This window comes from Micropterus salmoides, unplaced genomic scaffold (assembly GCF_014851395.1).
Source record: "Micropterus salmoides isolate LMB-PRFRI ecotype aquatic unplaced genomic scaffold, ASM1485139v1 Ms_hic_scaffold_8, whole genome shotgun sequence".
In the NCBI taxonomy this organism is placed as follows: domain Eukaryota; kingdom Metazoa; phylum Chordata; class Actinopteri; order Centrarchiformes; family Centrarchidae; genus Micropterus; species Micropterus salmoides.
Genome location: NW_024044570.1, coordinates 14,228,684 through 14,243,856, shown reverse-complemented (window position 1 = coordinate 14,243,856; position 15,173 = coordinate 14,228,684). Strand labels below are relative to the sequence as shown.

General features: G+C 40.7%; 1 protein-coding gene across 2 annotated transcripts; it reads right to left on the bottom strand.

The window, feature by feature from the left end:
* Positions 1-5,149: 5,149 nt before the first annotated feature.
* LOC119893671 (transcription initiation factor TFIID subunit 3-like) lies at positions 5,150-13,826 on the bottom strand. 2 transcript variants are annotated; one of them, XM_038705980.1, is made up of 7 exons: positions 13,449-13,826; positions 12,743-12,985; positions 9,779-11,607; positions 9,614-9,696; positions 7,937-8,186; positions 7,533-7,639; positions 5,150-6,016 (listed from the first exon to the last, which is right to left on the bottom strand). In XM_038705980.1, exons 1-7 carry the CDS (start codon positions 13,612-13,614, stop codon positions 5,902-5,904), a joined length of 2,793 nt encoding a protein of 930 aa, XP_038561908.1. In that variant the 5' UTR covers positions 13,615-13,826; the 3' UTR covers positions 5,150-5,901. The 2 variants fall into 2 exon arrangements, with proteins under 2 accessions (XP_038561908.1, XP_038561907.1); XM_038705979.1 differs by having other exon boundaries at positions 7,922-8,186; positions 13,449-13,825.
* Between the last annotated feature and the right edge of the window lie 1,347 nt (positions 13,827-15,173).

Genomic DNA, 15,173 nt, shown 5'->3' with positions numbered 1-15,173 from the left:
ACACTTTCTTCTCTTTCCCTCTATCCTCTATGTGTTTCTCTCCGTTTCTCTGTCTCCCGCCCACTCTTTCTCGGTTTAGTGCAGCAGAGCGGCGCCCACCCCCTTCACTGACTGGCGTGGCTGAAATAATCCTCTCTGACAGCTCATCGTGCGTTAATGCATTGTGCTGCCTGCGGCAGCCCAGTTTGCAGGCTGTAGAGCTGTAGCCACAGTAGCACTCTTGCTCTAATTGACACCCATATTAGGAAAACTTCAGAATATCGGACATGGATGATTTATTCCCATTGTCAGATTGGGGGAAATTAGAGACACACTTTCCACAAGATCTCACAAGTCCTAGTTTTGTGGTGTGCTTCTATGCATGTTTTCATCATCAGAAGGCGACCATCAAGCCTGGTATCCTAAAAAATATTTTCATGTTAAACATTCTGCTCACCACTGAGCACCTGTAAATATTGAAGGTAAATATTATAGCCCTGCGGGGATGTACATGTCACTGTCCCCCCATGAGCTGGCTGATAATAAACTAGTGGGAGACAGGTAAAGAGCTTTCCTTGACAACCCCATGTCATTATTATTCTGGAGTAGATAGGGATAAAGATAGCCTGCTCGAATTATGAGCCAACATGGTAGTCAGCAACTTGTTAAATAAGGAACAGAGTACAGTATGGCCCCCGTCGTTCACCATTTCAGACTAGTCAATCTGAAATACCTGCAGTAGCTGAAAGTGTATTTAACTGCCTGTGACTCTCCTACAGTATTCCAGAGCATATAATGTATAAAAACTCAAATGACATGTATGTAATGCTACAGGAAATGGTTCTCCACGTTACAGTTAAAGCCCTGATCATCAACCGATGGCAGGATTCAGAGCTTATCGACGAGGCTCAACAACAGAGTTTTATGAAAAAACATATTGCATGTTGATTTGCATTGGACATCGCTCATTTGCCTATGTTCTGAGCCATATTGTTGGGAATATGACGAAGGCCAAGCCTTTAAGTTACTGAACATTGCAGGACACATACAGTACTATCTCATAACTAACACACTTAGAGCCATCCGATTAAAATTTTGAAAGTAATCTCTCATGATATTCTTTGCACAAAACCCAGGAGAAATTAAATCTAGGTCTCATTCTCCCATAGGTGCTGTGTCCTGTTAGAGTGACATGACATTAAGTAGGAAAGTCATCTGAAACAGGGTCATGTCGGTGTGTGCTGGTATCATAGTTGAGAAGACCAGCATGAAGGGGCTCCACTTCCTCTGATCATCACACAAAATCCTCTTCATTTCAGCTATGCTCTCACTGCTGACATGAATATTTTAAACACCGATGTTGAAATCCAGTTCTTTATGATGCGTAGCTGCTTAGTATAACTGTGAGTGCTACTGGCGCCATGTAGAGCGCAGAATAACTGAAGGCCTTTCTTCCTGCACAGATCTACCAACATGTAAGAGCATAAACACACGCTCAGTATGGCAATGTTGCATGCACTATTGCTTTCCAGTTGAAATCCCATTTAAAGAGGTTCCAGAAGTAAAAAATAATACAAGACAAAATGGTCTGTGAATGCTATATGAAATGCATTTGTAATATGATTAATTTGTGGAAGCTGTAACATCACACAGCAAAGATGCACCACTATAAAAAAAAAAACCAACCACATCCTGTTCACATCCAAAGTGAAGAGAAAGCTGTTGTTAGTCTGTCTTAGTGCATGCTGCGGTTGAACAAAATGCACTCATGCCTGGCATGTAATAAGTCAAATAGCAGCACATGTTTACAGAACTGCAGGTGGTCTCATGATGAGTGAAAACACTCATCAGCTTTCCCTTTTTACCAGTTTTGGGCTCCTCTGAGACTGATTGCACAACAAATACTGTCTGTCTTTTTATGGGTTAAAACTGAAACTGTTCCAGCTCGGTGCACATTGTGTTCTGTCGCGTGTGCTAACGCGGTGAGTTTTTAAAATTGAAGAAGTGAAATGAATTTGAAACCTGTTTATATATAAACAAGCAGTGCATTCTGTACTACAGCGGCATTATATGTCACGATCCTGTCCTCAGCATGTCTGGGTTATATTATTTTGGCCATGCCTTCTCTGTGTTTTGATTTTGGGTTCTCTGTGTCTGGGTTTCAGTCCTGTCTGTGGTCTTGTATCCAGTCTTCTGCTTGTTCTGTGTGGTGGTTCTGATCTGTCCTGTTATCTCAATGTCTGCCTTTAGTACTTGTTTAGTTCTGTTCCTGTCCCTCTTGTGTTAGATCTCTACCATCATGCTTAGGTTCTATCTGTTTGTTAGATGTCAATTTATGCTCTCCGCCAGTTTCATTAATTAATCTGATTTTGATAATTTTGCTTTAGTCTCTGTGTAGCCTTCATTATTTCATTCATCCACATCTTTAAGTTACTTCGTATCTGCCTTGTCTCGTATCCTAGTTCCAAGTTTGGTGTCTTAGTTCTTAGTCCTGTACCTTAGTTCATGTCTTAAGTGTCTACTCCTGGTCTGTGTACTTCTGTGTTGTTTTGCCCATGTCTGCTCTGAGTTTTGTTTTATCTTTGCTTCAGTCTGTGTTCCTTGTTATTAGTGTATTCGTATTCTGTCTGCTTGTGTCTGGATTAGTTTGTTATTTTTATTATTCTGATCTGTTACATCTTACTTTGATATGTTTAGTGTTCAGTACTTGTGTTATGTCTGCTCACCTCCAGTAATCTGCCTGCCATCCAGTCTCTCTGTTTTTCCCTTCTGTCTCTCTGCCTCGTTAACCCTGATCTCAGTCACCTGTGTTGCTCCCGCCCTGCTCGTTAGTCCCTGTGTATAAATGTTTGGTGTTTCTGTTCTTTTCCTGTCCGGTCATTGTTGCATGTATGTGCAGTTGGTTATTGTATGTTCTGCAAGTTGCTACTTACCTGTTCTGTTTTTGGATGTACCAGTTACCTGTACCCATGAGTTTTTGTTTATGTCTGTCTGTCTAGCCCCGTATTAAATACTCTAGACCTCTGCTCTCTGCATTTGGGCTCTCCCCTGCTCTGCGCACCCAGCGAATGCGACATTATATCATGTTTATGAGGCGATGTAGATGCATCTGGACAGCAACATAATAAGAAATAAAGACTGAATACTTTTTATGTCAGACATACTGGAGTTCCATCTTTACAGGCACTGGGCAGTAACTTATGATCCAGCAGATGCTAGCAACATGAGACCTGACACCAGCATGTGTGATTGAAGAGGGAGAGCGACAGCAAGAGGCCCACAGCCAGCCAGCTCTGCTATCTTTGACCTTACTGACACTTTAATTCATATGTAGGTTTTTTGCAAATAATTGATCTTGCTTGATTACATCTGTAACATACTGTATTTCCCCCTGTTCATGTGGGCTTGCATGAGTGAATGCATTTCATATGATAAAAAGCTATACACCACATTGAAATGTCAGCTTGTTTTGCATGGGCAGAAGTCCTTTTACTTCCCCTTTATTTTAGGCACACATCATTTTTTCCACTTCCTCTTTAATTAGTGTTATCGAAAGACATTTCCATCCATCTATGGGCGCAACCCGCTCATAGAGAGAGGTGAATACGTAAAATGAATATCTGACATTTTAAAAGAGTTAAGGAGTCACGTGCTTTTTTGTGCATATCATATCAAGCAGCCATATCTAACGAAGGTGTCTTAGAGCCTGAGGTTTAATCATATTTATTAACTAGGATGTTGTCTCTGTGACTGTACTCACCAAATAAGGGTATTGAATAAGTCAGTGATTGGGTGTGCCACAGTTTCCTTCAATTAAATGAGGGTAAAACTGAAATAATAAATGCTTGCAGCAAAGCAGAAAGACTGAAAAGCATCCTGGTGTAGCCATTGAGTCTGACCTATCTTTAAACAGAAATCAAGTCAAAAGTCACCACCAAAAACAAATATAGCAGAATTAGAGAATTAATGTCTGAACAAGATTCAATCAAACTAAACCATGCCTTTACCCACAGTAGGTTGAACGACTTTAATGGCCTTTTCTTAGGTTTGCCTAAGTGCTCTCTGAAAATTAAACTCTTAAACTCAGTTCAAAGATTGAGTACATCTAATGATCAGAAAGCATTAAAGGTTTTCACAAAAATAAATTTCTGATATTGTGTAATATGAGCCAACTAGATGTCTGAGGTCAGCCAACACTGGTCTGCTAATGTTCCCAGAAATAAACAGAAGCACAGTGAATCTGATAAACATCTAGTATGTACAGTCAAGCTTGACTGATAATAAAACCTTCTGCTATAGATATAACAGTTGACATTTTACTTCTGAGAACGGAAAAAGTTGGACACGCAAAACCTGCACCATAAAAATAAGAAGTCTATTGACTGGGGAGACATGCTTTACTATCTCACAGTGAATTCTTTTCTATAGAAATCTTAATTAAGAAGTCTTAATAGCTTCTGAGCGACTGTAAATCATGTTTACAGTCTCTCTACAGATTCTCTCATGAAGGAGAGCACTACTGGAGCTGGTTTTACTTAAAGGCATGCCTAGCGAGCTAAAGATTCTAAAGCATCAACAGAGGGACACCTGTTAACATTTCTTACATTCATAATATGGTGGAACACGTTTTTTTTGTGAGCCTGCTGTTGCCACTATACACGGCATGAGTGGCAGTGTCTGTGCATGAAGAATGACACCGTGTGGTCACTGAGGGGAGAGCAAAAAACAACTCAGCTGCAAACGGCACAGGAGACATTTTTAGGTACAAGAAATCAGTTCCCCACAATCCACAATCAATTTTTTAGACAAGCCACTCTGTGCAATGTGACTGCCAAGCATTCTCCTACATAGCTTATGTAGGTGAAGTGCTGCACGACAACTCAGCAGAATAGCCCCCAAATCTAGGCTAATGCATTGCACAGACTGCTGCAAGACAGGATTTGGAACTTCATCTGTAACCAACTGCACACTGCTTCGTTTGTGGTTTTGTCATCCAGTGAGAAATGAGCAGGAACAAAATCAACATCAGAAACTCAGTTTGTTAAAAAAATTTCCACTCTATTCTATATGTAAGCAAATGTAAACAAACAGCTACTGGGGAGGGGGAAAAAAGAGGGTAAACATAGACTGTCCAGGTTGAAAATTAAATAAGAATGACAGAAAATGTAAGTACAGTTTTGATGGTAATGAGATTTACGTCTTAAAGTCTGTGAGTACACAGACCGTTCATCTTTAATATTGAAATATCAGCGAAATTAATTACATTACAAGCACAGCTACAGTATAACTCCAAGACAAATCCATATGAAGAAAAAATAAAAATACAAACTTTAAATTTAAAAAATGTACAGAAATTACAGGAAATCATTAAAAACCAATATCTGAAAATGGATTTAACAAATCGGAATCCTAAGAACAAAATGCACTTGGCTTGGATGTTGGTATTGACACATTTATACACACCTGATGCCATCATCATTATATACATGACATTTCAATGATACTGCAGAAAACTGGGGACAGGTTTGACTTGCAGGTCATTCCTCTTGTGACAACACGAAGGAAACAAAAGTAAAGACGATGGATGTTAGTTGTTCTCTGCTTTGTTGAGCTCTCATCTTAGACAAAGTCGTGGTCTCCTTATACAAACATAATTGTCATGATCTCCTTCGACTGGACATCCGAAACAACAAGCAAACACTTTACAGGTGAAAAAGGGAAAACCACATGAGAACTAAGGCTGGATATGTGCTGGTTAAAGCCTTTTTTCTTACCAACTCACCACCCATCGTGGCTGACATCATTAAAAAAATCATCCGATGTTAGCATCAGCCACAATGTTAAACTTTCTTTTTTTATTTTACAGCAGTGCCACGAGTGATGTGGCAAAAAAGTCCAAAATATGTGCTTTTTGCATAGTTCTCAATGCAGTTTGTGTTTCCTTTTCTTGTGTTTTTTGTCCTTCTTCTTGCTGGAACATTTAACACAGAACCACTGCTGGTCCTCGGGAGGGGCTGTAAGGATCCCAACACAAGGCCTGAGCAGAGAGGACAAGAATAGAGTTCATGTTAGTGCAAAGATGCTTAGGATGCATCTATTTTCTTATTTATTTCTTCAGTTCGGTATGCCGTTAGTAAAACATTTACATTCAAATAAATCTATAAAAACACTGATGTACGCCGCTAAAGACCACCTACAGATTTTCTGAAAATAAGGGGATGCTAACCTGTGTATGACTGTATAATGAACCATAAAAGGTTTTTAATCATTTTTTAATTCTTAGTTTTTGATGTGTGTGTGTGTGTGTGTGTGTGTATGGATCTGCATTGCTTTTTATACTCTACTTATGTATTTTTTTCTAACCCAATAAATATATTGGACTAAAATAAACAAACAGATACATAAATAAGCCTGATACTGTCAAATTAGGTTCATGTCTTAAGGTGTGTGGAAGCTTTGAAAGTGGGACAACTGATGTGAAATGACAAATGAGAAACCAGAGCTGATGTAATTTCCATCTATCATTTAGAAGCATGCTTTAGTTTCCCAGTAAGATACAATGACACTGGTGAAAGAGTTGAATGGACAGAAACTGTGTATTGAATTAAGTTTGGTGACATGACAATTGGCACCACCATCACCCGAATTTGTCTATTACAGAGCTTGAGCTTCACTGCAAATGTTTCTTTACATGTGCAATCCAGTCAAAAACAAGCTGCAGACATCTAGGAATTACTCATGGACTTCCAGAGTATAATATTAAACAAAAAACATCACACTGCATGTTAAGAAACTTTAAACTACGCATACTGCTGTTTCTAATTGATTTAAGCTTGTTATAAATATAAAAACTGATCTTTAACTTTTTTTCACCATCTACTGTATATCTGTAAATATGCACATTTGAGTCTTGTAATAAGAATTGTGCAATACTGATATATTGACCGACTATTTGCCAATGTTTCAGTGGCTAATTGTTTTTTTTAATTCTTTTTAAAATGACAAAAATATGTTTATCTGAGTTTCTATGTTTTCACTGTTGTACGTAAAATGTACCAAACCACGAATTTCAGTGTACAATTACAACCCACATTTTCACCAACTAGCACAAACAGGCACAAACACAGATCACAAGATGTGACATGATGGAAACAATTGGTGCTGAATTATCAACTATGCAAAAGTATAATCCTATAGAGAGCCTAAGTCCTTTCCTTCTTCTCCACGGGCCCTTATTTCAGAAAAAAAATGTACGGAGTCAACAACGAGAGGCATTATCCCATTTAAATTGTTCCCTGAATTACACATATGTTTGTCAATTTAAAATATAATTCTGTCTGTCAAGAAAGTGCAGTTTATCGTAAAACAGTAATGTGTAACACAGGGCACAACTCAAATGGGATCAAAACATCTGTGGTCTCTTGCCGTACATATTATATCCGGAATAAGCTGCTATGGTAGTCCACCAGAAGGGGAAGGTCTTAGGCTCTCTATATAAAAGCAAATCATAGTATGAAGGTTCATTAGGCCAGAAAAAAAAACAATTCTCTTACCAATGATACCAATCATCACAGTCATCACATCCTATCATAGGACTGCCATCATCAGCTTTGTTGCATCCAGGACATATCCAGATCTGGTTTCCCCATTCGTCTCGGATCTTGAGTAAATACACATGGCAGAAAGCATAAGCAACACTCCGCTATGAAAGACAAAATAGCTATTACAGAAACAATGCTGATTAGTGAAAAGGGGGCAAAAATTACATTAATAGACATGTAGCCCTTTTTATCATAGGTTTAATTCATTTACTGTCCACCTAGACTGAAAAACACATTGCATGCACTTTTTATTCGTAAGAAAATAAACCACACTTTATGAAAATACTATTGTCATATGCATCAAATATCAATAAACAAAAGTGGTGAGTATGAATACTCACCACGTAGGTACTGACAGTCTCAGTTACTACGCTGCGGACTGGTGTTTTGAAGGCTGGAGAGAGCACAGAGGCAGGGGACAGCAACGATGAAGGGGCAGGAGCTTGTGGAAGAGGCGAGGCAGGTGGGGGCAGAATGGGTGCCACTGGGGAGAGTATTGGAGGCGGTGGGGGCGTCCGAGGTCGGTTCCCAGGTCCAGACTTGGCAGCGGGGGTCTTGGGTACTGGCGTCTTGGGCTCTGAATTTGGAACTACCTTGCTGATAACACTGGCAATGGACAGAGACAAATACAAGTTACCACAAATAGAAGACTTTACTATCTCTATGTTAACTACATAATGTAAAGAATATCAATACATGTCAGAATCATTTTAACTACTTAAATATGTAGTAATGTAGTAAACAGCATGGTATCCTTGGGCCATTTTAGGAACACGTGTTTAAACTCTTAGTTAAATTTTAGTTTTAGCTGAGTGATGTCTATTCTTGGTCATTTCTATTATTATTAATTTGTTCATTTAGTGTACTGCTTTGTACAGTTCTTTCTTATATTCTAATGTATATTTTTGTTCTTCAGTATAGTGTATTATTTTTTTACATTTACTCAGGTCTCAATCTCAGTAAAACTCACCTGCTTAAACACAGTTACATATTTGCAATTCTTCTATATTAGGCCCCATCGACACTACTGCGTTTTCGAATTAAAACGGAGACCTTTTGCTATGTTGCACCTCCCGTCCAGACTACAACAACGAAAACGAAGACCTAAAACGGAGAAGTTTGGAAAAGCTGCTGACCCGTTTTGCATTCAAAACTCCGGGGGCGTTTTAGTGAAGACGGGCCAAGGACTTTAGAAACAATGACGCAGCCGCTCACGCTCGGCTCTCTGACTGGGTCTTGTAAAGCAGAAACACGATGCTGCTGACCAGGTTTTGACATGATATTTTTATTAAAATATTCTGTACCGTGCAAATAACACTCATCTGCCTACACGGACACTGTGCATGTCGGCGTTTACTTTGCAACAACTCCCAGTCTGTTTTCTGCCGCCACACTCCCGTATTACATTCAGTAACAGTCGCAGCTTGTTATTGATTCATGCAACAACAAAAAAAAAAATGGTCTGATGCTTAGTCTGTATTATTTATTCTTTCGACAAATCTTTTGTAACTACGGAACAGACCGTCTGCCTAGCTGTGCGTTTTCAGTTTTCGTTTTAATGTAGACGGAGATCAACTCCAAAACGTTTGTAAACTAAAACAGAGTAGTGTGGATGGGGCCTTAGTAGCAATACCATACTTGCGTTTTAGTACAGATACCAAAACAGTACTTTCTTTAAAAACTTAGAGTAATACAAACTTTTTTCACGTCACTTAAGAAGCCAAATATTTTCACATGTTAAGTACAATAACTTTGCCTAATTAAGTAGTCTTAAAAGATTTAAATCATCATCATTCAACTATCATATAAAAAATAAGACTGTGAATCTGACCAGACATTACTTGACGGTTTTCAATACTGCTATAATAATAATTGTAGCTCTAGTACTATGTGTCATGATAATATTGCTGCAGAAACAAACATCCTTTTTTTTTTTTATGTTGCAAGAAAACGACAACCTCCAGTAACATGCAAAGAGGTGTTGGAAGGAACATTACCAGAAATATCACCAGAGACATCCATTCAATGCTTACATTTTGTCCTGGCCTGCTCCCACCCTGAGTGTCAGTCTGGGGATGACTGGAGATGGTAAAGCTGCAGGAGTTTCTACTTTCACCTGAGGGATCAGGAAGTACAAGGTAAATTTCAGTGTCACTCAAACACAGAAACATAATGACACACCGCACAAGACGTTTTACCTTCTCCAATCGAATTCTCTCTTTTTCTTTTTCCTTCTCCTTTTCCCGTTTTTCCTTTTCCCTCTCCTTTTCTTTTCTCTTCTCTTCTTTCTCCCTCTCCTTTTCTTTGGCCTTCTCTCGCTCCTTATCCTTCTCCTTGTCTTTCTTTTTCTTCTTCTCCTTCTTGTCTTTTTTCTTGTCCTTTTCCTTGCTCTTTATGTCCTTGTCCTGGAGGATCGGGGCCAAAGGAGGAAGCATGGAGGGTATGCGCAGGCAGGAAGAGGGGCTGAACAGTGGTGGGACCTCACTCAGAGCAAAGGGGGCTAATGCAGATTGTTTCTGCCTGTCCTCCTTGTTCCTGTCCTTACCCTTGTCCCTCTTATCTTTGTCCTTTTTACTTTTTTCTTTATCCTTTTTTTTGTCTTTGTGTTTCTCCTTCTCCTTCTTAGGGCCATCTCCATCTCTGGTTTTTATCTTGATGGAGCCCTCAGGCAGAGTATAGTCTCGCTGAAGAAAAAGGTCATCATCCTTCATTCCAAACTCCTTCCAAGGCATCTTGCCATCCTTGGAAAAGTCCTTGTTTTTATCCCGGTTCTTCTCCTTGTTCTTCTCTTTCAGCTTGCCCTTTTCCTTTTCCCGGTCCTTGTCTTTTGGCTTGTCTTTCTCCTTTTTCTTCATTTTAGTTTTGAGCTCCTTCTTCAGCTTTTTCTTGACATCTACTGATGATGCCATCTTGTTCTTCTCCTCAAACACCTTGAGCAGAGGTTCAGGAGTAGGCGGTGAGGCTGATCCAGAGGACACATATTCGCCTTGGTTTGGCGGGGGTGCGGACGGACCCCCCTGGTTGACCTTTCGGATCACCTCATTGATTGAGTCATCCATAGTCCAGTTTCCTAGGCCTGCATGTGCATGTAGGTGAAGTGGTGTCGATGTATCTTTTACAGAGTTGCCGGGCCCAATCAGGACTTTAGGCGTAGACGGCTCCATGATGGTCAGCCTCCTGGGGCTGGAGAATCCATTGCTATCTGAATCAGAGCCCGAGGAGAAAGCAAAAGGATCAGGCTCCCGCTCAGCACATGCTCTAGCAATCACAGCATCAATGGAGTCATCAATGGCTGTATTATCAGGCTCTAGTTTCTTGAAGGGGCCCTCAGATAACTCCCTGTCCTCTATATTCAGACGCATATGGATGTTTTCTTTGCCCATCCTCTCACTCAGTGCAGACAGCGGTAGCTTATGCACACCTTCTGTCTTGCTCTGGGGTTGGGATGCTTTAGCTGAAACCATCTTTGGGCTCTTGGGGCTTTTAGGACTCTTCGTCCTCCCTGGGGATTTCTTTCTTTCCTTAGACGGTTTTGGAGAATGGATGGGACTACCACCCACCGGAACAGGAATGACCCCTTTAGGGGACTTAGTCCGTTGTCTGCCAGGGGATGAAACCTTAGGCTTTCTTCCTGGAGTGGTGAGGCCCTTTTGATCAGAGTGTTTTGGTACTACTGGCTGAGGTCTGAAGGGAGCCAGGGCTCCAGAAGGTGTTTCAGGTGACATGGGGTCAAGGCTATCATGAGAAGGCAGCATGCCTGGAGGAACACGTTGAGGGTTAAGAGAGGTAAGGGGCTCCCTGGGCTCAACCCCCCATTCTGGGCTGAGGCCAGGGTACATGCGTGGTCTCTTGGAGGTAGGCATCATGCCCATAGCTGCATCAGGACTGTCCAGGTGCCTCTTCAGCGGGTGGTTCTCATCGTTGACCGTCTCGTCGTCGTCCATGTCCTCCTCATCCTCTTCCAGTGGCACCTGCATAGCTTCAGCTGAGGTGCCCATGTCAGGAAGGACTTCCTCCTCCTCCTCTTCTAGAGAGGAAAGAGACATAAAATGAGTTGAGTTTCAATTCATCTCCAAGGATTCCCACAACAACACTGGTTTTAAAACATATACATGGTTATTATAATGGCCCAAAGATATAGTTTTATACACTCAGTTGCCAGTTTATTAGGTAAGCCTAAGTTAAAACTAGAACCGCAGTCTAATACAATCCTACCTTCATGAAGGATAAAATTTTAACGAGATATGTTGACTCAACTTTATGATAATTTTGTAGGATGTAGTTTGTAGGACTATAACGGTTATGAAACTGAGATGGAAACCGCGACACTGAAGTCCACAGTGTCGTGTCGGGGATCCGAGAGACAGAACCGCGACACTCCCGCTCCATCAGCAGTACATTTCATAAAGTCACCGTATTTACTAAATTGCCGCGTGACTTTGTTTTCATCTGCGCCGCATGTATATGGAAACCGAAAGTAAAATGTCCACTTAATATAATATCAAATTAACATCTCTTTCTCTGTGTTTCCCTGCAAAATGCTAAAATGGTCGGCAAATATACTTTGGCAGGTGCTAATATACCTGGCCTGCCCGTTCAAGTAAAGTATATGTCGAAATCACTGTATTTAAAGTTAGTGCAAGCTGTAGGCCAATATTTTGTAAATATTACACTTCTACCAATTTTATTTTCCTCCAACTGCGTCTCGTGAATATTTTGGTCCAGTCATGATTGAGTGATCTTGGAATATAATAATAATAATGCCCACCCACCCACCGGAAAAAAACGGGGTGGGGTGGGGGGGGATTGGGTGTAGTAGTTTGTGGTGCTACTGAGCTGTTCTGTGTTAATCTGAGAGGTGTTTCTAATGTGTAGTCCATCCTCAGTGATATAAATGGAGATGATAAAATACTGGAAAAAAACAAACCAACAAAAAGCGATAAATTATAAGCATCATAGCAACACAGTATAAATTGCAGGGCTGTTTTGGGCTGCATTAGTTATAGCTAGATAAACCCAAATACTGGCAAGTGAGTGCATATTTGTATTATGTATATTCAACTGTGGATTAGTTGAGACATTTAAACTATAGAATATCGACCTCTGGGAAACACTGGCTAAACACGCACACAGATGTTCATATAGCAATTGTATGCACTGACCTTCTTGTAAGGAGACCAGGGGTGGCATGTAGTCTGGAATGTAATCCTTCCTTTCCTCTGCATCTCGAGCTCCAGGCTGGGGAAACTGCAGAACATTGTTTTTGCTAACAGGAAAGAGTGGCGTTTGATGGGTGAAGGCCACAGGCTCCAGGTTGTGGACATAGTCCTCCAGTTCACTCAGACTCACTCCAAGCAGCCTGAAGGCCTGGCTGACATCATCCAGGACTGGATCTGTTCTTCCATCTAAATTGCAGCATCAAAACAAGCCATTAAACCTCAGCACATACTTTGACTGCCTCTTGTTCACTAAAGTATACTGTCAGCGTTGATTACAGGTCAGCAGTTTGACTACATACTAATGCTTGTGCTGCACATACAAGGAGGTGCTCTGACTGATGCTGCATCAACACTCAGCCTAAAGTCAACAGGTTTCAGATTGATAGACTGATCTTTTTATAGTGCTTAGGTGCTAATGCATGTGACATATACTATGTACAATGTGTTGACCAGACGCTGGAAAGCATCACAGACACAATTATAACAATACAGGGACGCTGCTTAGCTCTGTAACTGACGTTACTGTACTTTTTGACACATCAACCTTTTCTAGGGGGCGCCAGCTACAGAGGTAGTCAACAACAACGTGATCGACTACTTCAGGTTTATGGGCTAAAAAAGTAATCGGGGTAGCACACGAAGCACTTACAGAGCTCAGAGTACCGATGGCAGGCCCTGGCCAACTGCTGGATATATCGATGCAGCACATCGGACAGCAGATCGCACGCAGTGAGCTGAACCGCATCCCAGCCCAGAGCCTGGCAGATCTGCGCCACCGAAACACGCAGCAGCGAGCGGGCATAGCTCTCGCACATCTCGCTGACTTTGTTACGGTATTAAACCCGGTCAGTTCCTATTCCAAAACATGCTCCCGGTCTTCATGTTTCACGGAACCCCAGAGGGGCTTGAGAAATCCCGCTACCGCGGTTAATTTTGGACATCTACTTCAGTAAATATGTTGGCGCTTTCGCCAGAGTCGCCATCTTGTTTCCATCGATAGACCCATCCCCGAAGTCTAGATCTCGCATGCGCACAAGTCTCTGCGCTCGGCTGTGCTCGAGGGGTTCATCAACGGCTGACGATGCGCAGGAGCTCAAAGTAACGTTAGTATTTAAAATGTAGCCACTAAGTTACTGTATGTACGATTTTGTTGGATCGGTATAGTGTTCAGACATTGTATTCATAGCTGAAAAGGACGGCATTTAAAGGGTTTATCAGCGATTTGCGCGGGAAAAGTATTAACGTACAAAACACATCGACGACTTTCGGTTTTAGCGTTTCATTGCTATGTCACACAAGTCGGAGAAAACAGTCGACGATCTCTGAGTCTGTCACCGCAAAACTTTATTGATTGAACAAGTTGAAACAGTTTAGTTCAGCTTCTGTTCAAGGATGAAAGTAGTGCAGAGTGTTAGGACAAAAATACTACCCATTTATAGTTAAACGTTTTGATTAAAAACGACAAGCGATTGGGTCAAATTTAATTTCCTGTTGTTGGTGTTTTAGAATACCAAGCAGGCAGTGACTTGGACACATTCTTGCATTTCTAAAAGCGTAAAATCTTTGGCCTGATAAATGATTAATCAATTGATCTAATTTATTGTCTCACTCATAATGGTCGCAGATTACTCAGCAGTGGTTTCACGGAAGGTAAAGTAATCTGCCTATAGTGGGTGGTTGCGGATACAAATCCAGCCAACCTTAATTGCCCCAAAGTCTCAACTTTCTTAGAGCTGGACACACATTTATTTAGAATATCTCCAAGTCTTTATTTGGTCCATTTTATGAAGAATTTGAACACTTTGCTCCTTCACATTTTATCTTCTGTGCTGCTGCTGTCATGTCCCAGACACAGTGCTGATGAAGAGATCTTTATTCTCAGTGAGGCCCTCTCCTGGTTAAATAAAGTTCTTTCGTCATACTTTTATGTGTCACTTTATCAACACACACTGTTATTATTTGACTGTGCATACATTTACATCCTGGCTATTTACTTAGAATACTACATCTCACACCAGTCAGATTTCACTTTGTTTTCATTCATTCACTGTCAATTTTAATTTTAGCGGAGTTGCAAGGCTGAAAGAGAAACAAGATTAAAATAAATTATGGTAGGAGATCCATAACATAATAAATACCTCTACATGCACATAGAGAACAGATTAACTTGATTTTCCTTGCCAAAACCAAGTTTACATTCAAGCCTACATTCATTTTTTAGTTGTGTAAAGACTTATTTGAGAAGATTCCTTTTACAGCAAGATGGGGTGCACATCATCCTTCCATTGTAAACAATGTTGTAGGTCTTTTTGCTGTAAGGGTGGTAAGTGTGAACACATTGTAGTCAGGAAGAGCAGATGTTTCAACCAGTATG

What these genes read in the sequence shown, in the direction of transcription:
- LOC119893671 (XM_038705979.1), bottom strand. Translation starts at nt 13,614, where the DNA reads ATGTGCGAGAGCTATGCCCGCTCGCTGCTGCGTGTTTCGGTGGCGCAG. An exon ending in GGAGCAGGCCAGGACAAAAT is followed by an intron (nt 8,187 to 9,613) that starts GTAAGCATTGAA and finishes GTCCATTGCCAG; the next exon opens with TGTTATCAGCAAGGTAGTTC. An exon ending in AGACTGTCAGTACCTACGTG is followed by an intron (nt 7,640 to 7,921) that starts GTGAGTATTCAT and finishes TATTTACTCAAG; the next exon opens with ATCCGAGACGAATGGGGAAA.